At 55.2% G+C, this 25,153-nt stretch overlaps 1 protein-coding gene across 1 annotated transcript in view; it reads left to right on the top strand.

Moving 5' to 3' along the window:
- The first annotated feature begins 16,984 nt into the window (after nucleotides 1–16,984).
- The window catches only part of ssbp4 (single stranded DNA binding protein 4), a 206,874-nt gene continuing 198,705 nt past the window's right edge, over nucleotides 16,985–25,153 (top strand). Inside the window, exons 1-4 of the mRNA XM_086004348.1 lie at nucleotides 16,985–17,145; nucleotides 17,761–17,833; nucleotides 17,950–18,011; nucleotides 20,316–20,400. Coding sequence (XP_085860474.1) covers nucleotides 17,090–17,145; nucleotides 17,761–17,833; nucleotides 17,950–18,011; nucleotides 20,316–20,400 — 276 coding nt within the window. The 5' untranslated portion in view covers nucleotides 16,985–17,089. The remainder of the gene's footprint in view (nucleotides 17,146–17,760; nucleotides 17,834–17,949; nucleotides 18,012–20,315; nucleotides 20,401–25,153) is intronic.

The raw sequence follows: 25,153 nt of genomic DNA, 5'->3' as shown, positions 1-25,153 counted from the left end.
GAGAGTCAGTGTGTGGGGAACCCGTACCCCAGTGAGAGTCAGTGTGTGTGGAACCCGTACCCCAGTGAGAGTCAGTGTGTGTGGAACCCGTACCCCAGTGAGAGTCAGTGTGTGTGGAACCCGTACCCCAGTGAGAGTCAGTGTGTGTGGAACCCGTACCCCAGTGAGAGTCAGTGTCTGTGGAACCCGTACCCCAGTGAGAGTCAGTGTGTGTGGAACCCGTACCCCAGTGAGAGTCAGTGTGTGTGGAACCCTTACCCCAGTGAGAGTCAGTGTGTGTGGAACCCGTACCCCAGTGAGAGTCAGTGTGTGTGGAACCCGTACCCCAGTGAGAGTCAGTGTGTGTGGAACCCGTACCCCAGTGAGAGTCAGTGTGTGTGGAACCCGTACCCCAGTGAGGGTCAGTGTCTGTGGAACCCGTACCCCAGTGAGAGTCAGTGTGTGTGGAACCCGTACCCCAGTGAGAGTCAGTGTGTGTGGAACCCGTACCCCAGTGAGAGTCAGTGTGTGTGGAACTCATACCCCAGTGAGAGTCAGTGTGTGTGGAACCCGTACCCCAGTGAGAGTCAGTGTGTGTGGAACCCGTACCCCAGTGAGAGTCAGTGTGTGTGGAACCCGTACCCCAGTGAGAGTCAGTGTGTGTGGAACCTGTACCCCAGTGAGAGTCAGTGTGTGTGGAACCCGTACCCCAGTGAGAGTCAGTGTGTGTGGAACCCGTACCCCAGTGAGAGTCAGTGTGTGTGGAACCCGTACTCCAGTGAGAGTCAGTGTGTGTGGAACCCGTACCCCAGTGAGAGTCAGTGTGTGTGGAACCCGTACCCCAGTGAGAGTCAGTGTGTGTGGAACCCGTACCCCAGTGAGAGTCAGTGTGTGTGGAACCCGTACCTCAGTGAGAGTCAGTGTGTGTGGAACCCGTACCCCAGTGAGAGTCAGTGTCTGTGGAACCCGTACCCCAGTGAGAGTCAGTGTCTGTAGAACCCGTACCCCAGTGAGCGTCAGTGTGTGTGGAACCCGTACCCCAGTGAGAGTCAGTGCCCTGGATACTCATACCCCAGTGAGATTCAGTGTCTGTGGAACCCGTACCCCAGTGAGAGTCAGTGTCTATGGAACCCATACCCCGGTGAGAGTCAGTGTCTGTGGAACCCGTACCCCAGTGAGAGTCAGTGTCTGTGGAACCTGTACCCCAGTGAGAGTCAGTGTCTGGAACCCGTACCCCAGTGAGAGTCAGTGTGTGTGGAACCTGTACCCCAGTGAGAGTCAGTGTGTGTGTAACCCGTACCCCAGTGAGCGTGAGTGTCTGTGGAACCCGTACCCCAGTGAGAGTCAGTGTGTGTGGAACACGTACCCCAGTGAGAGTCAGTGTGTGTGGAACCCGTACCCCAGTGAGAGTCAGTGTGTGTGGAACCCGTACCCCAGTGAGGGTCAGTGTCTGTGGAACCCGTACCCCAGTGAGAGTCAGTGTGTGTGGAACCCGTACCCCAGTGAGAGTCAGTGTGTGTGGAACCCGTACCCCAGTGAGAGTCAGTGTGTGTGGAACTCATACCCCAGTGAGAGTCAGTGTGTGTGGAACCCGTACCCCAGTGAGAGTCAGTGCGTGTGGAACCCGTACCCCAGTGAGAGTCAGTGTGTGTGGAACCCGTACCCCAGTGAGAGTCAGTGTGTGTGGAACCTGTACCCCAGTGAGAGTCAGTGTGTGTGGAACCCGTACCCCAGTGAGAGTCAGTGTGTGTGGAACCCGTACCCCAGTGAGAGTCAGTGTGTGTGGAACCCGTACCCCAGTGAGAGTCAGTGTGTGTGGGACCCGTACCCCAGTGAGAGTCAGTGTGTGTGGAACCCGTACCCCAGTGAGAGTCAGTGTGTGTGGAACCCGTACTCCAGTGAGAGTCAGTGTGTGTGGAACCCGTACCCCAGTGAGAGTCAGTGTGTGTGGAACCCGTACCCCAGTGAGAGTCAGTGTGTGTGGAACCCGTACCCCAGTGAGAGTCAGTGTGTGTGGAACCCGTACCCCAGTGAGAGTCAGTGTCTGTGGAACCCGTACCCCAGTGAGAGTCAGTGTCTGTAGAACCCGTACCCCAGTGAGCGTCAGTGTGTGTGGAACCCGTACCCCAGTGAGAGTCAGTGCCCTGGATACTCATACCCCAGTGAGATTCAGTGTCTGTGGAACCCGTACCCCAGTTAGAGTCAGTGTCTATGGAACCCATTCCCCGGTGAGAGTCAGTGTCTGTGGAACCCGTACCCCAGTGAGAGTCAGTGTCTGTGGAACCTGTACCCCAGTGAGAGTCAGTGTCTGTGGAACCCGTACCCCAGTGAGAGTCAGTGTGTGTGGAACCTGTACCCCAGTGAGAGTCAGTGTGTGTGTAACCCGTACCCCAGTGAGCGTGAGTGTCTGTGGAACCCGTACCCCAGTGAGAGTCAGTGTGTGTGGAACACGTACCCCAGTGAGAGTCAGTGTGTGTGGAACCCGTACCCCAGTGAGAGTCAGTGTGTGTGAAACCCGTACCCCAGTGAGAGTCAGTGTGTGTGGAACCCGTACCCCAGTGAGAGTCAGTGTGTGTGGAACCCGTACCCCAGTGAGAGTCAGTGTGTGTGGAACCCGTACCCCAGTGAGAGTCAGTGTGTGTGGAACCCGTACCCCAGTGAGAGTCAGTGTGTGTGGAACCCGTACCCCAGTGAGAGTCAGTGTCTGTGGAACCCGTACCCCAGTGAGAGTCAGTGTCTGTGGAACCCGTACCCCAGTGAGAGTCAGTGTGTGTGGAACCCGTACCCCAGTGAGAGTCAGTGTGTGTGGAACCCGTACCCCAGTGAGAGTCAGTGTGTGTGGAACCCGTACCCCAGTGAGAGTCAGTGTGTGTGGAACCCGTACCCCAGTGAGAGTCAGTGTATGTGGAACCCGTACCCCAGTGAGAGTCAGTGTGTGTGGAACCCGTACCCCAGTGAGAGTCAGTGTGTGTGGAACCCGTACCCCAGTGAGAGTCAGTGTGTGTGGAACCCGTACCCCAGTGAGAGTCAGTGTGTGTGGAACCCGTACCCCAGTGAGAGTCAGTGTCTGTGGAACCCGTACCCCAGTGAGAGTCAGTGTGTGTGGAACCCGTACACCAGTGAGAGTCAGTGTCTGTGGAACCCGTACCCCAGTGAGAGTCAGTGTCTGTGGAACCCGTACCCCAGTGAGAGTCAGTGTGTGTGGAACCCGTACCCCAGTGAGAGTCAGTGTCTGTGGAACCCGTACCCCAGTGAGAGTCAGTGTGTGTGGAACCCGTACCCCAGTGAGAGTCAGTGTGAGTGGAACCCGTACCCCAGTGAGAGTCAGTGTGTGTGGAACCCGTACCCCAGTGAGAGTCAGTGTCTGTGGAACCCGCACCCCAGTGAGAGTCAGTGTGTGTGGAACCCGTACCCCAGTGAGCGTCAGTGTGTGTGGAACCCGTACCCCAGTGAGAGTCAGTGTGTGTGGAACCCGTACCCCAGTGAGAGTCAGTGTGTGTGGAACCCGTACCCCAGTGAGAGTCAGTGTGTGTGGAACCCGTACCCCAATGAGAGTCAGTGTGTGTGGAACCCGTACCCCAGTGAGAGTCAGTGTGTGTGGAACCCGTACCCCAGTGAGAGTCAGTGTATGTGGAACCCGTACCCCAGTGAGAGTCAGTGTGTGTGGAACCCGTACCCCAGTGAGAGTCAGTGTCTGTGGAACCCGTACCCCAGTGAGAGTCAGTGTGTGTGGAACCCGTACCCCAGTGAGAGTCAGTGTGTGTGGAACCCGTACCCCAGTGAGAGTCAGTGTCTGTGGAACCCGTACCCCAGTGAGAGTCAGTGTGTGTGGAACCCGTACACCAGTGAGAGTCAGTGTCTGTGGAACCCGTACCCCAGTGAGAGTCAGTGTCTGTGGAACCCGTACCCCAGTGAGAGTCAGTGTGTGTGGAACCCGTACCCCAGTGAGAGTCAGTGTCTGTGGAACCCGTACCCCAGTGAGAGTCAGTGTGTGTGGAACCCGTACCCCAGTGAGAGTCAGTGTGAGTGGAACCCGTACCCCAGTGAGAGTCAGTGTGTGTGGAACCCGTACCCCAGTGAGAGTCAGTGTCTGTGGAACCCGCACCCCAGTGAGAGTCAGTGTGTGTGGAACCCGTACCCCAGTGAGAGTCAGTGTCTGTGGAACCTGTACCCCAGTGAGAGTCAGTGTGTGTGGAACCCGTACCCCAGTGAGCGTCAGTGTCTGTGGAACCCGTACCCCAGTGAGAGTCAGTGTGTGTGGAACCCGTACCCCAGTGAGCGTCAGTGTGTGTGGAACCCGTACCCCAGTGAGAGTCAGTGTCTGTGGAACCCGTACCCCAGTGAGAGTCAGTGTCTGTGGAACCCGTACCCCAGTGAGAGTCAGTGTGTGTGGAACCCGTACCCCAGTGAGAGTCAGTGTGTGTGGAACCCGTACCCCAGTGAGAGTCAGTGTGTGTGGAACCCGTACCCCAGTGAGAGTCAGTGTCTGTGGAGCGATGTGATAAGCAGCCTAGCCTGGTCGGGTTGCCACATTAAACAACAAGGGTGCCTGGTGACTGCCAGGAGACTGAGCCTGGCAATAGCAATGTCAGAGTCATTTTCAAGCATCCCCACAATGCTGCAGATCTCAATGCCCGGGGTGAAGGACAATTAAAGTGGCCCCAGAGACCCCAGGCTCAGGAGCAGCGCTGCGATCCTTGGCTCCCTCACTGTGCACAGGTTTGTGGAGTTCCTCCCTCTGAGGGTTTGTGTGGATCCGTGTATTGCTTTATGTCCCATGTGATTTTAACGTTTTAAAATCCTTTCCTTAAAGCGAGGAATTTCAATATCGAGTCCCAGATCGAGGGGGGTTATTTAAGTCTGCAGTCCCGGATTGTGAATTGTGTTCTGAAACATAACTGTCCCTGATAGTCTGGAGTATTTAAACAACCTGTTCCATAAACACTGGGGGTTTATACAGTCCCAGACTTTGCAGGCACCCCAGAAATGCTGCCCGTATCCTAACTCGCACCAAGTCCCGTTCACCCATCACCCCTGTGCTCACTGGCCTACATTGGCTCCCGGTCCTTAATGCCTCAAATTAAAAATTCTTCTCCTGGTTTTCAAACTCCTCCAGCCCTCCGAGATCTCTGCGCTCCTCCAATTCTGGCCTCTTGAGCATCCCCAATTTTAATCACTCCACCATTGGCATCCGTGCCTTCAGCTGCCTGGACCCCGAGCTCTGGAATTCCCTCCCTAAACCTCTCCGCCTCTCTCTCCTCCTTTAAGACACTCTCTTAAACCTACTGCCTTGACCAAGCTTTTGGTCACCTGCCCTAATATCTCCTTATGTGGCTCGGTGTCAAATCTTGTCTGATAATGCTCCAGTGAAGCACCTTGGGACATTTTACTATGTTAAATCCGAACACTTCAAAGCTGCAGGTGAAACAATCCGTCTGCCGTGGGATCTCTTGTTCTCTCTCACTGTGGGATCATTGCTGGTGGGGGGTGGGGGCGGGGGGTGGGCGGCTAGCTGAGCTTGAAGAACTCCATGGGATCCTGGGAAAGCACCCATTAACATTAAAAGGCTATAATTACAAACAATTTGCACATGTAAAAACATCCCTGTAAAAATATAACTCAGACGAAAGCACCAAAGCAGAGTCAGAGTGGCTTAGCACGCTTGTGAGGAGCGTGTGTGCAGCGTGTGAGGAGCGTGTGTGGAGCGTGTATGGAGCATGCGATGAGCGTGTGTGGAGCGTGTGTGCAGTGTGTGAGGAGCGTGTGTAGAGTGTGTGTGGAGCGTGTGTGGAGCATGTGTGGGGCGGGTGTGGAGTGTGTGTGGAGTGTGTGTGGAGCGTGTGAGGAGTGTGTGTGGAGCATGTGAGGAGCGCGTGAGGAGCGTGTGTGGAGCGGGGGTGGAGCGTGTGCGGAGCGGGTGCGGAGCGTGTGAGGAGCGTGTGTGGAGCGTGTGAGGAGTGTGTGTGGAGCATGTGAGGAGTGTGTGTGGAGCGGGTGTGGAGCGTGTGCGGAGCGGGTGCAGAGCATGTGTGGAGCGTGTGTGGAGCGTGTGCGGAGCGGGTGCGGAGCGTGTGCGGAGCGTGTGCGGAGCATGTGTGGAGCGTGTGCGGAGCGTGTGTGGAGCGTGTGCGAAGCGGCTGCGGAGCGTGTGTGGAGCGTGTGTGGAGTATCAGACACATTTCAGCATAAAAGTATTTACCACCCAGGGTTGCAGAGTGCGAACTCTACATCAATGTCAGTTTGACTCAGTGGGTAGCACTCTCTCCTCTGAGCCAGAAGGTCATGGGTTCAAGTCCCTCATCCAGACTGACACTCCCAGTGCAGTACTGAGGGAGCGCCGCACTGTCGGAGGGGCAGTACTGAGGGAGCGCCGCACTGTCGGAGGGGCAGTACTGAGGGAGCGCCGCACTGTCGGAGGGGCAGTACTGAGGGAGCGCCGCACTGTCGGAGGGGCAGTACTGAGGGAGCGCCGCACTGTTGGAGGGGCAGTACTGAGGGAGCGCTGCACTGTCCGAGGGGCAGTACTGAGGGAGCGCTGCACTGTCGGAGAGGCAGTACTGAGGGAGCGCTGCACTGTCGGAGGGGCAGTACTGAGGGAGCGCCGCACTGTCGGAGGGGCAGTACTGAGGGAGTACGGCACTGTCGGAGGGGCAGTACTGAGGGAGCACTGCACTGTCGGAGGGGCAGTACTGAGGGAGCGCCGCACTGTCGGAGGGGCAGTACTGAGGGAGCGCTGCACTGTCGGAGGGGCAGTACTGAGGGAGTACGGCACTGTCGGAGGGGCAGTACTGAGGGAGTACGGCACTGTCGGAGGGGCAGTACTGAGGGAGTGCTGCACTGTCGGAGGTGCAGTAGTGAGGGAGTACTGCACTGTTGGAGGGGCAGCACTGAGGGAGCACCGCACTGTCGGAGGTGCCATCTTTCAGAGGAAACATTAAACCGAGGCCCCGTCTGCCCTCTCAGGTGGGAGTAAAAGATCCCACGGCCACTATTTTGAAGAAGAGCAGGGGAGTTCTCCCCAGTGTCCTGGGGCCAATATTTATCCCTCAATCAACGTCACTAAAACAGATTATCTAATCATTATAACATTGCTGTTTGTGGGAGCTTGCTGTGCGCAAATTGGCTGCCACGTTTCCTACATTATAACAGTGACTACACTTCAAAAAATTACTTCATTGGTTGTAAAGCACTTTGGGACGTCCTGAGGTGTAGGGTGGGCTTGTGGATATACAGCTTCTGCTTTTAAACTAAGAATGAATCGTCACAGAATAATAATCACCCCACACCCCCACCCACCCCTCATCCCCATCCCGCACCCCATCCCATCCCGCAACCCCCACATATCCACCTCCCCACCCTCACCGCCCACACACATTGTCTTCCCTCTTCTCCTGAAGGTGTTGACTTGTCCTGGGACGATCCCCATGGAGGCCGCCCTCCTCCGCCACCCCTCCTCCCCATACCTCATCCAAGTTGCCTGGACAGTTATTGTCTTTGGGCTATTTGGCCATGGGAGGCATCAGGCCAGGCCCAATCCTCATTCAATGTCTGCTCGCACTCACTTGGCGCTTTCCCACCAAGCGTCACTGGTCATTTCCCCCATGCTCACCCACGAACACTCCAGCCAATTGTTGCCCTGGATCAGATAACTCAGTGTGGTCGGGACCTTACCGGTTCAGCTCCCGCACGGTGAGGCTTTTGACTGTCCAGCCACTGGGGGGAGCTCTGTGATTAATTATTGAAGGTCTCGTTTTCCTCCTAGTTACACTCTGTTTAACTGGACGGGGGCTCGGGTTCTTCAGCAATAGCTGGGCTCCCCTGGGGGCTGGAATCATGTGACTTATTTCAAAGCTTCCCAACTCAATACCTTTGTCACTCGTGCCCCTGAAATGTGGCCGCAGTCCCTTCCCACCATTTGATTGAATGTGTAAACTCCTGGTCTACAGGGCAGCAGTGATACCTGCCCTGCTGTATGCCTCAGAGACATGGGCCATGTACAGCAGGCACCTCAAAGCACTGGAGAGGTCCCACCAACGCTATCTCCGCAAGATCCTGCAAATCCATTGGCAGGATAGGCGCACCAACGTCAGTGTTCTCGCTCAGGCCAACATCCCCAGCATCGAAGCTTTGACCACGCTCAATCAGCTCCGATGGACGGGTCACATTGTCCGCATGCCTGATACGAGACTCCCAAAACAAGCGCTCTACTCGGAGCTCCGACACAGCAAGAGAGCCCCAGGTGGGCAGAGGAAACGCTTCAAGGACACCCTCAAAGCCTCCTTGAAAAAGTGCAACATCCCCACCGACGCCTGGGAATCCCTGGCCCAAGATTGCACAAAGTGGAGGAGAAGCATCCGGGAAGGCGCCGAACACCTCGAGTCTCTTCACCGGGAGCAACCGGACGCCAAGCGCAGGCAGCACAAGGAGCGCACGTCAAGCCAAGCACCCCACCCACCCGCCCCTTCAAACACCGTCTGCCACACCTGTGACAGAGACTGTAGGTCCCGCATTGGACTCATCAGTCACCTGAGAACTCATTTTTAATGTGGCGCAAGTCATCCTCGGTTCCGAGGGACTGCCTGAGAAGAGAAGAGAAGAAACTCCTGGAGCTGATAATGGAGACTGTCCTAATCCTGATAATGGAGACTGTCCTAATCCTGTCACTGCCTCTGCAATGAATCACTCTGAGTGCAAGAGAGCCATCCGACCGCTCCTTTTACCAGTTGTCACCTTTCTAGCATAGCTCTCTCTGCAAGGGGCGCTCTTATGTGCCGCCTTACAAGGTTGAAGAGCCCAAGTTTCTCCTTCAAGGTGTCTGCTGTGGCTCAGTGGGCAGCTCTCTCTCTCTCCCCTGAGTCAGAAGGTCGTGGGTTCAAGTCCCACTCCAGAGACTTGAGCACAAAAATCTAGGCTGACACTGCAGTGAGTTACTGAGGGAGTGCTGCACTGTCGGAGGTGCCATCTTTCAGATGAGACGTTAAACCGAGGCCACGTCTGCTCTCAGGCAGACATAAAAGAGCCCATGGCCATTATTTCGAAGAAGAGCAGGGGAGTTATTCCTGGTGTCCTGGCCAATATTTATCCTCAACTAACATCACTAAAAACAGATTATCTCCCACTCCACATAAACCTGAGCTCATCCAAAACTCTGCTGTCAGTGTCCTAACTCACACCGTTCGCCCATCACCCCCGTGCTCACTGCCCCGTGTCCTAACTCACACCAAGTTCAACCATCACCCCCCGTGCTCACTGCCCCGTGTCCTAGCTCACACCGTTCACCCCTCACCCCCGTGCTCACTGCCCCATGTCCTAACTCACACCGTTCGCCCATCACCCCCTGTGCTCACTGCCCCGTGTGCTAACTCACACCGTTCGCCCATCACCCCCGTGCTCACTGCCCCGTGTCCTAACTCACACCGTTCGCCCATCACCCCCTGTGCTCACTGCCCCGTGTGCTAACTCACACCGTTCACCCCTCACCCCCTGAGCTCACTGCCCCGTGTCCTAACTCACACCGTTCACCCATCACCCCCCGTGCTCACTGCCCCGTGTCCTAACTCACACGTTCGCCCATCACCCCCGTGCTCACTGCCCCGTGTCCTAACTCACACCGTTCGCCCATCACCCCCTGAGCTCACTGCCCCGTGTCCTAACTCACACCGTTCGCCCATCACCCCCGTGCTCGCTGCCCCGTGTCCTAACTCACACCGTTCGCCCATCACCCCCGTGCTCACTGCCCCGTGTCCTAACTCACACGTTCGCCCATCACCCCCGTGCTCACTGCCCCGTGTCCTAACTCACACCGTTCACCCATCACCCCCGTGCTCACTGCCCCGTGTCCTAACTCACACCAAGTTCACCCATCACCCCCTGAGCTCACTGCCCCGTGTCCTAACTCACACCAAGTTCACCCATCACCCACTGTGCTCACTGCCCCGTGTCCTAACTCACACCAAGTTCACCCATCACCCCCGTGCTCACTGCCCCATGTCCTAACTCACACCAAGTTCGCCCATCACCCCCGTGCTCACTGCCCCGTGTCCTAACTCACACCAAGTTCGCCCATCACCCACTGTGCTCACTGCCCCGTGTCCTAACTCACAAGTTCGCCCATCACCCCCGTGCTCACTGCCCCGTGTCCTAACTCACACCGTTCGCCCATCACCCCCGTGCTCACTGCCCCGTGTCCTAACTCACACATTCGCCCATCACCCCCGTGCTCACTGCCCCGTGTCCTAACTCACACCGTTCACCCATCACCCCCTGAGCTCACTGCCCCGTGTCCTAACTCACACGTTCGCCCATCACCCCCGTGCTCACTGCCCCGTGTCCTAACTCACACCGTTCGCCCATCACACCCGTGCTCACTGCCCCGTGTCCTAACTCACACCAAGTTCGCCCATCACCCCCTGAGCTCACTGCCCCGTGTCCTAACTCACACGTTCGCCCATCACCCCCTGTACTCGCTGCCCCGTGTCCTAACTCACACCAAGTTCGCCCATCACCCCCTGAGCTCACTGCCCCGTGTCCTAACTCACACGTTCGCCCATCACCCCCTGTGCTCACTGCCCCGTGTCCTAACTCACACCAAGTTCGCCCATCACCCCCTGTGCTCACTGCTCCGTGTCCTAACTCACACGTTCGCCCATCACCCCCGTGCTCACTGCCCCGTGTCCTAACTCACACCGTTCACCCCTCACCCCCGTGCTCACTGCCCCGTGTCCTAACTCACGCCATTCACCCCTCACCCCCGTGCTCGCTGCCCCGTGTCCTAACTCACACCGTTCGCCCATCACCCCCGTGCTCGCTGCCCCATGTCCTAACTCACACCGTTCGCCCATCACCCCCTGTGCTCACTGCCCCGTGTCCTAACTCACACCGAGTTCGCCCATCACCCCCTGTGCTCACTGCCCCGTGTCCTAACTCACACCGCTCACCCATCACCCCCTGTGCTCACTGCCCCGTGTCCTAACTCACACCGAGTTCACCCATCACCCCCCGTGCTCACTGCCCCGTGTCCTAACTCACACCGTTCGCCCATCACCCCCTGTGCTCACTGCCCCGTGTCCTAACTCACACCGTTCGCCCATCACCCCCTGTGCTCACTGCCCCGTGTCCTAACTCACACCATTCGCCCATCACCCCCTGAGCTCACTGCCCCGTGTCCTAACTCACACGTTCGCCCATCACCCCCGTGCTCGCTGCCCCGTGTCCTAACTCACACATTCGCCCATCACCCCCGTGCTCACTGCCCCGTGTCCTAACTCACACGTTCGCCCATCACCCCCGTGCTCGCTGCCCCGTGTCCTAATTCACACGTTCGCCCATCACCCCCGTGCTCACTGCCCCGTGTCCTAACTCACACTGTTCACCCATCACCCCCGTGCTCGCTGCCCCGTGTCCTAACTCACACCGTTCACCCATCACCCCCTGTGCTCGCTGCCCCGTGTCCTAATTCACACCGTTCACCCATCACCCCCCGTGCTCACTGCCCCGTGTCCTAACTCACACCGTTCACCCATCACCCCCGTGCTCACTGCCCCGTGTCCTAACTCACACCGAGTTCACCCATCACCCCCCGTGCTCACTGCCCCGTGTCCTAACTCACACCGTTCGCCCATCACCCCCTGAGCTCACTGCCCCGTGTCCTAACTCACACCATTCGCCCATCACCCCCTGAGCTCACTGCCCCGTGTCCTAACTCACACGTTCGCCCATCACCCCCTGTGCTCACTGCCCCGTGTCCTAACTCGCACCGTTCACCCATCACCCCCGTGCTCACTGCCCCGTGTCCTAACTCACACGTTCGCCCATCACCCCCGTGCTCACTGCCCCGTGTCCTAACTCGCACCGTTCACCCATCACCCCCCGTGCTCACTGCCCCGTGTCCTAACTCACACCGTTCACCCATCACCCCCCGTGCTCACTGCCTCGTGTCCTAACTCACACCGTTCACCCATCCCCCCCCGTGCTCACTGCCCCGTGTCCTAACTCACACCGTTCACCCATCCCCCCCCGTGCTCACTGCCCCGTGTCCTAACTCACACCGTTCACCCATCACCCCCCGTGCTCACTGCCCCGTGTCCTAACTCACACGTTCGCCCATCACCCCCGTGCTCACTGCCCCGTGTCCTAGCTCACACCGTTCACCCATCACCCCCCGTGCTCACTGCCCCGTGTCCTAACTCACACGTTCGCCCATCACCCCCGTGCTCACTGCCCCGTGTCCTAACTCACACGTTCGCCCATCACCCCCGTGCTCACTGCCCCGTGTCCTAACTCACACCGTTCACCCATCACCCCCGTGCTCGCTGCCCCGTGTCCTAACTCACACCGTTCACCCATCACCCCCGTGCTCGCTGCCCCGTGTCCTAACTCACACGTTCGCCCATCACCCCCGTGCTCACTGCCCCGTGTCCTAACTCACACGTTCGCCCATCACCCCCGTGCTCACTGCCCCGTGTCCTAACTCACACCGTTCACCCATCACCCCCGTGCTCGCTGCCCCGTGTCCTAACTCGCACCGTTCACCCATCACCCCCTGTGCTCGCTGCCCCGTGTCCTAACTCACACCATTCACCCATCACCCCCTGTGCTCACTGCCCCGTGTCCTAACTCACACCGTTCACCCATCACCCCCGTGCTCGCTGCCCCGTGTCCTAACTCGCACCGTTCACCCATCACCCCCCGTGCTCACTGCCCCGTGTCCTAACTCACACCGTTCACCCATCACCCCCCGTGCTCACTGCCCCGTGTCCTAACTCACACCGTTCACCCATCACCCCCCGTGCTCACTGCCCCGTGTCCTAACTCACACCGTTCACCCATCACCCCCCGTGCTCACTGCCCCGTGTCCTAACTCGCACCGTTCACCCCTCACCCCCGTGCTCACTGCCCCGTGTCCTAACTCACACCGTTCACCCATCACCCCCTGTGCTCACTGCCCCGTGTCCTAACTCACACCGTTCGCGCATCACCCCCTGAGCTCACTGCCCCGTGTCCTAACTCACACCGTTCACCCATCACCCCCTGTGCTCACTGCCCCGTGTCCTAACTCACACCGTTCACCCATCACCCCCTGTGCTCACTGCCCCGTGTCCTAACTCACACCGTTCACCCATCAGCCCCGTGCTCAGTGCCCCGTGTCCTAACTCACACCGTTCGCCCATCACCCCCGTGCTCACTGCCCCGTGTCCTAACTCACACCGTTCACCCATCACCCCCTGTGCTCACTGCCCCGTGTCCTAACTCACACCGTTCACCCCTCACCCCCGTGCTCACTGCCCCGTGTCCTAACTCACACCGTTCACCCATCACCCCCTGAGCTCACTGCCCCGTGTCCTAACTCACACCGTTCACCCCTCACCCCCGTGCTCACTGCCCCGTGTCCTAACTCACACCGTTCACCCATCACCCCCTGTGCTCACTGCCCCGTGTCCTAACTCACACCGTTCACCCCTCACCCCCGTGCTCACTGCCCCGTGTCCTAACTCACACCGTTCACCCATCACCCCCTGAGCTCACTGCCCCGTGTCCTAACTCACACCGTTCACCCCTCACCCCCGTGCTCACTGCCCCGTGTCCTAACTCACACTGTTCACCCATCACCCCCTGTGCTCACTGCCCCGTGTCCTAACTCACACCGTTCACCCATCACCCCCTGTGCTCACCGCCCCGTGTCCTAACTCACACCGTTCACCCCTCACCCCCGTGCTCACTGCCCCGTGTCCTAACTCACACCGAGTTCGCCCATCACCCCCGTGCTCACTGCCCCGTGTCCTAACTCACACCGTTCACCCCTCACCCCCGTGCTCGCTGCCCCGTGTCCTAACTCACACCGTTCACCCCTCACCCCCGTGCTCGCTGCCCTGTGTCCTAACTCACACCGTTCGCCCATCACCCCCCGTGCTCACTGCCCCGTGTCCTAACTCACACCGTTCACCCCTCACCCCCGTGCTCGCTGCCCCGTGTCCTAACTCACACCAAGTTCACCCATCACCCCCCGTGCTCACTGCCCCATGTCCTAACTCACACCGTTCACCCCTCACCCCCGTGCTCGCTGCCCCGTGTCCTAACTCACACTGTTCACCCCTCACCCCCGTGCTCGCTGCCCCGTGTCCTAACTCACACCGTTCGCGCATCACCCCCTGAGCTCACTGCCCCGTGTCCTAACTCACACCGTTCGCCCATCACCCCCGTGCTCACTGCCCCATGTCCTAACTCACACTGTTCACCCCTCACCCCCGTGCTCGCTGCCCCGTGTCCTAACTCACACCGTTCACCCCCTCACCCCCGTGCTCGCTGCCCCGTGTCCTAACTCACACCGTTCGCCCATCACCCCCGTGCTCGCTGCCCCGTGTCCTAACTCACACCGTTCGCCCATCACCCCCGTGCTCACTGCCCCGTGTCCTAACTCACACCAAGTTCACCCATCACCCCCTGTGCTCACTGCCCCGTGTCCTAACTCACACCGTTCACCCCTCACCCCCGTGCTCACTGCCCCGTGTCCTAACTCACACCGTTCACCCATCACCCCCTGAGCTCACTGCCCCGTGTCCTAACTCACACCGTTCACCCCTCACCCCCGTGCTCACTGCCCCGTGTCCTAACTCACACCGTTCACCCATCACCCCCTGTGCTCACTGCCCCGTGTCCTAACTCACACCGTTCACCCCTCACCCCCGTGCTCACTGCCCCGTGTCCTAACTCACACCGTTCACCCATCACCCCCTGAGCTCACTGCCCCGTGTCCTAACTCACCCCGTTCACCCCTCACCCCCGTGCTCACTGCCCCGTGTCCTAACTCACACTGTTCACCCATCACCCCCTGTGCCCTCTGCCCCGTGTCCTAACTCACACCGTTCACCCATCACCCCCTGTGCTCACCGCCCCGTGTCCTAACTCACACCGTTCACCCCTCACCCCCGTGCTCACTGCCCCGTGTCCTAACTCACACCGAGTTCGCCCATCACCCCCGTGCTGACTGCCCCGTGTCCTAACTCACACCGTTCACCCCTCACCCCCGTGCTCGCTGCCCCGTGTCCTAACTCACACCGTTCACCCCTCACCCCCGTGCTCGCTGCCCCGTGTCCTAACTCACACCGTTCGCCCATCACCCCCCGTGCTCACTGCCCCGTGTCCTAACTCACACCGTTCACCCCTCACCCCCGTGCTCACTGCCCCGTGTCCTAACTCACACGTTCGCCCATCACCCCCCGTGCTCACTGCCCCGTGTCCTAACTCACACCGTTCACCCCTCACCCCCGTGCTCGCTGCCCCGTGTCCTAACTCACACCAAGTTCACCCATCACCCCCCGTGCTCACTGCCCCGTGTCCTAACTCACACCGTTCACCCCTCACCCCCGTGCTCGCTGCCCCGTGTCCTAACTCACACTGTTCACCCCTCACCCCCGTGCTCGCTGCCCCGTGTCCTAACTCACACCGTTCGCGCATCACCCTCTGAGCTCACTGCCCCGTGTCCTAACTCACACCGTTCGCCCATCACCCCCGTGCTCACTGCCCCATGTCCTAACTCACACTGTTCACCCCTCACCCCCGTGCTCGCTGCCCCGTGTCCTAACTCACACCGTTCACCCCTCACCCCCGTGCTCGCTGCCCCGTGTCCTAACTCACACCGTTCGCCCATCACCCCCGTGCTCGCTGCCCCGTGTCCTAACTCACACCGTTCGCCCATCACCCCCGTGCTCACTGCCCCGTGTCCTAACTCACACCAAGTTCACCCATCACCCCCGTGCTTGCTGTCCTATATAAATATAAGTTGTTGTTGTTGTTGTACTACATTGGCTCCCGGTCCGGCAACGCCTCGATTTTAAAATTCTCATCCTTGTTTTCAAATCCCTCCATGGCCTCGCCCCCCTCCCTATCTCTGTAACCTCCTCCAGCCCCACAACCCTCCGAGATCTCTGTGCTCCTCCAATTCTGGCCTCTTGTCCATCCCCGATTTCCATCGCTCCACCATTGGCGGCCGTGCCTTCAGCTGCCTGGGCCCCAAGCTCTGGAATTCCCTCCCTAAACCTCTCCGCCTCTCTCTCCTCCTTTAAGACGCTCCTTAAAACCTACTTCTTTGACCAAGCTTTTGGTCACCTGTCCTAATGTCTTATGTGGCTCGGTGTCAAAATAATCGCTCCTGTGAAGCGCCTCACGTTGTTTCACTACGCTAAAGGTGCTATATAAATGCAAGTTGTTGTTGCATTGCATTGCTGTCTGTAGGAGCTTGCTGTGCGTAAATTGGCTCCCGCGTTTCCACTACATTACAACAGTGACGACACTGTGAAGCGGTTAGGGGCTTCCTGAGGTCGTGAAGTGCTCAATCTGGATTATGGAGTCTCCGGAGTGGGGCTTGAGCCCACCTGACTCCGGGGGGGGCGGGGGGGACAGGCGGCGGGAGAGTGCTACCCCACTGAGCCCAAGGCAGACACCCTAACCGGGCGCCCCGCCGATTAGGGCTCGATGGGTGGGTCACCCCTCTGCGGGAAGGTCGCCCCTGTGGGAACATAGGAACAGGAGGAGGCCATTCAGCCCCTCGGGCCTGTTCCGCCATTCAATGAGATCATGGCTGATCTGTGACCTAACTCCATATCACCCATATTGATCAAATCACCCCTTAACCTTCTAAATTCCAGGGACAACAACCCTAATTTGTGTAATCGCTCCTCGTAACTTAACCCTTGAAGTCCGGGTATCATTCTGGTAAACCTACGCTGCACTCCCTCCAAGGCCAATATATCCTCCCTAAGGTGTGGTGCCCAGAACTGAACGCGGTTACTCCAGGTGTGGGCTAACCAGGGCTTTGTATAGCTGCAGCATGACTTCTACAGCATTTCAGCTTTAAGAAACTGTGGTGTGTTTCTCTCGGCAGAGGGAGCCTGTAATCCGTCAGAACCAAAAAAAACAATATATATATATATAGAGAGAGAGAGAGAGAGAGAGAGAGGGCAAAATCCTCGTGTCGGTTTCAAGTTCCCCTTCGGAAAATGTGGCTGGTTGGTGCCCATTGGCCTGGGAGCTTTGCTCAGATGTAGCTATGGAGATGGCGAGTGGCTGCTTCCTTTGACAGGTGTGTTGCAGCTTTAAGAGGCAGACAGCGGCTATGTACAACAAGGGGAAAGGATGTACCGTTCCCTCGGACGGTCAGGCAAGGGAAAAGTAAGTGGCAGCGAGAGAGAGAGAAAAGGAGAAAGAAGAGAAGGAGGAGGGAATAAAGAGATAGAGAACATTTGTGGCTCTTGCAAGAATTAAAAGAAAGCCCGGAGTCTGCGGGAAGCAGGCATTTTTTTGGGGGGAAGCGATATTTGCCCGGTTCTAGAGTTGGGGTGGGGGGGGATTGCTGACCGGAATGAGGAGGGAGGGAATTCCTTGTAAAGTTTTGTTAAAAAGATTTATTCTCCATTGCAATTTTTAAATTGTTTCCATTTTTAAAAAATTGGGGAAATTGGGAAAAAAAATCCCCGCGCGTTTGGAAATTGTTTGCGATTTTTACAAGTTTTAATTTTTCTAAATTCTGAATATTACGTTTCATGTTTTTAACAACAGTTCAATTTCATTGTGAATTTCACCGCGTCTCTATCCCGGGGCTCAGTCCCGGCAATGTTTTATTCCGATGAGTGAGATATATATATAATTATTTTGGGGTTTTGTGTGTGTGTTTTGCAGCATCTTTTTTTAATTAATATTTAATTTTAACATTTAATAAAAGTGTTTGTTGCGAAAGTAAAAGTTTCGAGTGGATTCATGTACTGAAGCCTGTGTTTGTCTCTCTAGGCTGGCTCTATATGTTTACGAATACTTGCTCCATGTGGGAGCTCAGAAATCTGCACAGACTTTTTTGTCAGAGGTAACCATCTCTCTCCCGTGTCTTAAAGTTTCCGACCTTGAAATTTGCCTTTATTATTATTATTATTTTGCTTCCTTTCCCTCCTCCAGCCTGATCTCTTTCTCCTGATTTTTCAGATCCGCTGGGAGAAAAATATCACTCTGGGAGAGCCCCCCGGATTCCTGCATTCTTGGTGGTGGTAAGTCTCTGTTCCCTGATATCTTCTCCTGCAGTTTTATTTTGAAGTGTTTAATTTTTTTTTCAGGAGTCTAGCTCCTCAAACAAAGGAAATCTGATTCCAGATGGTGAGGGGGAGCGCTCCTCACCTCTCTGTATCCTGCTGCCCTCGTTCTCTCTCTCTAGCTTCTCAAACTTTACTTGGATGGCCTGGGGTCTTAAAGGAGCCTCCAGCACCCTGGGGTTCTGCAGGAATGGTACTGAGCTGTGCACACTCGCCAATGGCCCTAGGTTCCATCCCTGCCCCCCCGGGCCTGTGATCATCTCGGCCGGTGTGGTACTGAGCCCCACATAGGGCCTTTTCTGCTGTGTGTGGGGGGGTGGTTGGTGGGGGGGGGAGTTGCAGGTGGGCTCAGTACCATGATGGGCTGAATGGCTTTCTGTGCTGTATCAGCCAGGGTTCCTGCCCCCGATCCCTGCCGGAAGGTGCACGCGTGTGTCCCATCAGGCAAAGGACGAGGTCACCAATGATGCCCCCACAGTCGAATATCCAGCTCACAATCCCTGCCTCGGCTCGTGCCTTCGCTACTTTAGGGTGGGATGGCTTTCTACAGCTGCACCCTGGCAAGAGGCAGTACCTTCAGGAGAGATGGGGAGGCGGTTGGGGGCAAAGCAGGAAAGAGCTATCCAGTTAGTCCCACTCCCCGCTCTTTCTCCATAGCCTATCATTTTCCTTTTCATTTGGATAAATACTTGAAGGGGAAAGAATTGCAGAGCTGTGGGGAAAGAGCCGGGGAGTGGGAATAATTGGAGAGCTCTTTCAAAGAGCCGGCACAGGCACAATGGGCCGAATGGCCTTCTTCTGTGCTGTAGCATTCTATGATTCTAAGCATCCGATTCCCTTTTGAAAGTTACTGTTGAATCTGCTTCCACCGCCCTTTCAGGCAGCGCATTCCAGATCACAACAACTCGCTGCGTAAAAAACATTCTCCTCATCTCCCCTCTGGTTCTTTTGCCAATTATCTTAAATCTGTGTCCTCTGGTTACCGACCCTTCGATTGGTTAGTGGGATTCACATTGAATTTTGTCTATTGAAGCTGGGTTGGAGTCAACTGGAACTGGACGAACCTTCTGGGTTAATGTACCTGATGGAAACTCTCCTGTTCCCAGCCAGCGGATCCATGACTGTGCTGAGCGGTGAAATTGCCTGATGCTGTGTACTGTTACATTAACCCCCTGCCGAGTTCCTTCCACCACTCGCCCCCCTTCCATCCAGGACAAAGCAGCCCGCTTGATTGGCACCCCATCCACCACCTTAAACATTCACTCCCTCCACCACCGGCGCACCGTGGCTGCAGTGTGTACCATCGACAAGATGCACTGCAGCAACTCGCCAAGGCTTCTTTGGCAGCACCTCCCAAACCCGTGACCTCTTCCACCTAGAAGGACAAGGGCAGCAGACGCCTGGGAACACCACCACCTCCAAGTTCCTCTCCAAGTCACACACCATCCTGACTTGGAAGTATATCGCCGATCCTTCATCGTCGCTGGGCCAAAATCCTGGAACTCCCTCCCTAACAGCACTGTGGGAGCACCTTCACCACACGGACTGCAGCGGTTCAAGAAGGCGGCTCACCACCACCTTCTCAAGGGCAATTAGGGATGGGCAATAAATGCTGGCCTTGCCAGCGATGCCCACATCCCGTGAATGAATAAAAAAAGAGGTTGGTCAGTGAAACTTGTCCATTGAAAGCTGTGGGACAATGCATGTCGCTGAATCCTGGATATGTGTGGCACCAGGACTGGGGTGTATGGGAGCATGTACTGAGCCAGCACATGCTGTACAGGGATAGGTTACCAGGGCTGGGATTTGAACTGTGACTGGGCACTAGCTTCTGCAGTTCCAGGATTGGGGTCGAGAACTGGTGGCCAGGATTCCCAGATTAGGACTGGGATCAGAATCAGATTCGGGTTCTTCTCGGCCTGTGGTTCTTGGAGTGGGATTGGGATTGGTTGAGTTTGGGATTGGGTTAGAGTGCTGAAGCCTATAGATCTGGGATGAAATTAGGATTGGGCACTGGAGCATGTGGATCTGGAACTGAATTGGAATTGGGATTGATACTGGGGACTGTGGATCCGGATTGGGATTGTGTACCAAAGCCTGTGCATTCCCTATGGATATTAGGCAGGCTGGGTGGGGTACGGAGGGATGCGGTTGTTTTCCTATGTTTACCAATGTTAATAAATAAATGACTATGAACGAAGAGCCAGGGTGGTGGCGAGTTTAGTAACGGTCTCGGTCTCGGTCTCTGTCTCTCCTCTCCAGTGTATTTTGGGATCTGTACTGTGCAGCCCCTGACAGACGGGAAACCTGCGAGCACTCGAGTGAAGCCAAGGCCTTTCACGATTATGTGAGTTTTATGCTAATTTTATTCATTATTGAAAGAGGGTTCTCTGCCTTGTTGGAGGCAAATCTCACTTCTGGCAGGAGAGAGATTGAATCTCTGTCGGTGTCTCTATCTCTGTCGGTGTCTCTATCTCTGTCGGTGTCTCTGTTGATGTGACTGTGACTCCATTCTTGTCAAAGAACAGCTGGAGTTTAACCGAGATTCGATTGTGCCTGAGTTGATCCTAAGCAGGATGTTCTGAACCCTGCTCTTCACCTAATTAGCATTGTAAAACATTTCCTCGTTTCCCAGATATTGTGGTCGGGTTTGTTGGCGATAGACATTGTTCTGATTTTAGAGTTTACCGATTGAGCGGCCAGGGGGAGGGGGGGTGGGCGGTCACACGGTGACCCCCTCGGTGGCGAGGGCTGCTGTACCTGGAAAACCAATCTCTACAGTCCAACAGTCTCAGTTTTTCGATTGTGATTGAGTGCTGTATGTATAAAGTTGCTGTTTATTCAGCAGGGTAAGGCTCACTCACTGTATAACTGTACAGAGTCACTGTTTATTCAGGGTAAGGGTCACTCACTGTAACTGTACAGAGTCACTGTTTATTCAGAGTAAGGGTCACTCACTGTAACTGTACAGGGTCGCTGTTTATTCAGGGTAAGGGTCACTCACTGTAACTGTACAGAGTCACTGTTTATTCAGAGTAAGGGTCACTCACTGTAACTGTACAGGGTCACTGTTTATTCAGGGTAAGGGTCACTCACTGTAACTGTACAGAGTCATTGTTTATTCAGAGTAAGGGTCACTCACTGTAACTGTACAGAGTCACTGTTTATTCAGGGTAAGGGTCACTCACTGTAACTGTACAGAGTCACTGTTTATTCAGGGTAAGGGTCACTCACTGTGTAACTGTACAGAGTCACTGTTTATTCAGGGTAAGGGTCACTCACTGTAACTGTACAGGGTCACTGTTTATTCAGGGTAAGGGTCACTCACTGTAACTGTACAGGGTCACTGTTTATTCAGGGTAAGGGTCACTCACTGTAACTGTACAGAGTCATTGTTTATTCAGAGTAAGGGTCACTCACTGTAACTGTACAGAGTCACTGTTTATTCAGGGTAAGGGTCACTCACTGTAACTGTACAGAGTCACTGTTTATTCAGGGTAAGGGTCACTCACTGTGTAACTGTACAGAGTCACTGTTTATTCAGGGTAAGGGTCACTCACTGTAACTGTACAGGGTCACTGTTTATTCAGGGTAAGGGTCACTCACTGTAACTGTACAGGGTCACTGTTTATTCAGGGTAAGGGTCACTCACTGTGTAACTGTACAGAGTCACTGTTTATTCAGGGTAAGGGTCACTCACTGTAACTGTACAGAGTCACTGTTTATTCAGGGTAAGGGTCACTCACTGTGTAACTGTACCGAGTCACTGTTTATTCAGGGTAAGGGTCACTCACTAACTGTACAGAGTCACTGTTTATTCAGAGTAAGGGTCACTCACTGTAACTGTACAGGGTCACTGTATTCAGGGTAAGGGTCACTCACTGTGTAACTGTACAGAGTCACTGTTTATTCAGAGTAAGGGTCACTCACTGTAACTGTACAGGGTCACTGTTTATTCAGGGTAAGGGTCACTCACTGTGTAACTGTACAGAGTCACTGTTTATTCAGAGTAAGGGTCACTCACTGTAACTGTACAGAGTCACTGTTTATTCAGGGTAAGGGTCACTCACTGTAACTGTACAGAGTCACTGTTTATTCAGGGTAAGGGTCACTCACTGTGTAACTGTACAGAGTCACTGTTTATTCAGGGTAAGGGTCACTCACTGTAACTGTACAGGGTCACTGTTTATTCAGGGTAAGGGTCACTCACTGTAACTGTACAGAGTCACTGTTTATTCAGGGTAAGGGTCACTCATTGTGTAACTGTACAGAGTCACTGTTTATTCAGGGTAAGGGTCACTCACTGTAACTGTACAGAGTCACTGTTTATTCAGAGTAAGGGTCACTCACTGTAACTGTACAGAGTCACTGTTTATTCAGGGTAAGGGTCACTCACTGTAACTGTACAGAGTCACTGTTTATTCAGGGTAATGGTCACTCACTGTAACTGTACAGAGTCACTGTTTATTCAGGGTAAGGGTCACTCACTGTAACTGTACAGAGTCACTGTTTATTCAGGGTAAGGGTCACTCACTGTAACTGTACAGAGTCACTGTTTATTCAGGGTAAGGGTCACTCACTGTGTAACTGTACAGAGTCACTGTTTATTCAGGGTAAGGGTCACTCACTGTAACTGTACAGAGTCACTGTCTATTCAGGGTAAGGGTCACTCACTGTAACTGTACAGAGTCACTGTTTATTCAGGGTAAGGGTCACTCACTGTAACTGTACAGAGTCACTGTTTATTCAGGGTAAGGGTCACTCACTGTAACTGTACAGAGTCACTGTTTATTCAGGGTAAGGGTCACTCACTGTAACTGTACAGAGTCACTGTTTATTCAGGGTAAGGGTCACTCACTGTAACTGCACAGAGTCACTGTTTATTCAGGGTAAGGGTCACTCACTGTAACTGTACAGAGTCACTGTCTATTCAGGGTAAGGGTCACTCACTGTAACTGTACAGAGTCACTGTTTATTCAGGGTAAGGGTCACTCACTGTGTAACTGTACAGAGTCACTGTTTATTCAGGGTAAGGGTCACTCACTGTAACTGTACAGAGTCACTGTTTATTCAGGGTAAGGGTCACTCACTAACTGTACAGAGTCACTGTTTATTCAGGGTAAGGGTCACTCACTGTAACTGTACAGAGTCACTGTTTATTCAGGGTAAGGGTCACTCACTGTAACTGTACAGAGTCACTGTTTATTCAGGGTAAGGGTCACTCACTGTGTAACTGTACAGAGTCACTGTTTATTCAGGGTAAGGGTCACTCACTGTGTAACTGTACAGAGTCACTGTTTATTCAGGGTAAGGGTCACTCACTGTGTGGTGTAGTTGGTGCTGGATACAGGGTCCTTTACATTTGGCCAGTCACTCGTTAAAACCTACCTCTTTGACATGGTTTTGGTCACCTGTCTTGATATCTCCTTATGTTGCTCCGTGTCGAGTTTTGAATGTTAACGTTCCTGTGAAGCGTCTTGTAACGTTTTACTATGATAAAATGCGCTATCTAAATGCAAGAATTTGTTGTTGTTGTTGCCCCCCATATTTTCGCCCATGTGGTAACTTTAATCAATTTGCAACCTTCTTTACAAACATGTGTACGGAAGTGTCCGTGCTGGCTAGCGGCAGTCCAATATTAAATGTCAAAAATGTTCCATTTCCCAGCATTGATACTCCTTGACTCTAACCATAAAATTCACCTCGCTTCCATTCTAGCTTTCTGAACACCCCACACCTTCCCGAAGGTACTGACTCTCACTGGGGTACGGGTTCCACACACACTGACTCTCACTGGGATACGGGTTCCACACACACTGACACTCACTGGGGCTCGGGTTCCACGCACACTGACTCTCACTGGGGCTCGGGTTCCACGCACACTGACTCTCACTGGGGTACGGGTTCCACAGACGTTGACTCTCACTGGGGTATGGGTTCCACAGACTCTGACTCTCACTGGGGTACGGGTTCCACACACACTGACTCTCACTGGGGGAAGGGTTCCACAGACACTGACTCTCACTAGGGTACGGGTTCCACAGACACTGACTCTCACTGGGGTACGGGTTCCACACACACTGACTCTCACTGGGGTATGGGTTCCACAGGCATTGACTCTCACTGGGGTACAGGTTCCACAGACGTTGACTCTCTCTGGGGTACGGGTTCCACAGACACTGACTCTCACTGGGGTACAGGTTCCACAGACACTGACTCTCACTGGGGTATGGGTTCCACAGACGTTGACTCTCACTGGGGTACGGGTTCCACACACACTGACTCACACTGGGGTACAGGTTCCACAGACACTGACTCTCACTGGGATATGGGTTCCACAGGCACTGACTCTCACTGGGGTACAGGTTCCACAGACGTTGACTCTCTCTGGGGTACGGGTTCCACACACACTGACTCTCACTGGGGTAAGGGTTCCACAGACACTGACTCTCACTGGGGTACGGGTTCCACAGGGACTGACTCTCACTGGGGTACGGGTTCCACAGGTACTGACTCTCACTGGGGTACGGGTTCCACAGGGACTCGCTCTCACTGGGGTACGGGTTCCACAGGGACTCACTCTCACTGGGGTACGGGTTCCACAGGTACTGACTCTCACTGGGGTACGGGTTCCACAGGTACTGACTCTCACTGGGGTACGGGTTCCACAGGGACTGACTCTCACTGGGGTACGGGTTCCACACACACTGACTCTCACTGGGGTACGGGTTCCACAGACACTGACTCTCACTGGGGTACGGGTTCCACAGACACTGACTCTCACTCGGGTACGGGTTCCACACACTGACTCTCACTGGGGTACGGGTTCCACACACTGACTCTCACTGGGGTACGGGTTCCACAGGTACTGACTCTCACTGGGGTACGGGTTCCACAGGGACTCACTCTCACTGGGGTACGGGTTCCACAGGGACTGACTCTCACTGGGGTACGGGTTCCACACACACTGACTCTCACTGGGGTACGTGTTCCACACACACTGACTCTCACTGGGGTATGGGTTCCACAGACACTGACTCTCACTGGGGTACGGGTTCCACAGACACTGACTCTCACTGGGGTACGGGTTCCACAGACAC

This window comes from Somniosus microcephalus, chromosome 13 (genome assembly GCF_052327205.1).
Source record: "Somniosus microcephalus isolate GS21.2 chromosome 13, FLI_Smic_1.0, whole genome shotgun sequence".
In the NCBI taxonomy this organism is placed as follows: Eukaryota; Metazoa; Chordata; class Chondrichthyes; order Squaliformes; family Somniosidae; genus Somniosus; species Somniosus microcephalus.
This window is presented reverse-complemented; position numbering and strand designations above follow the sequence as displayed.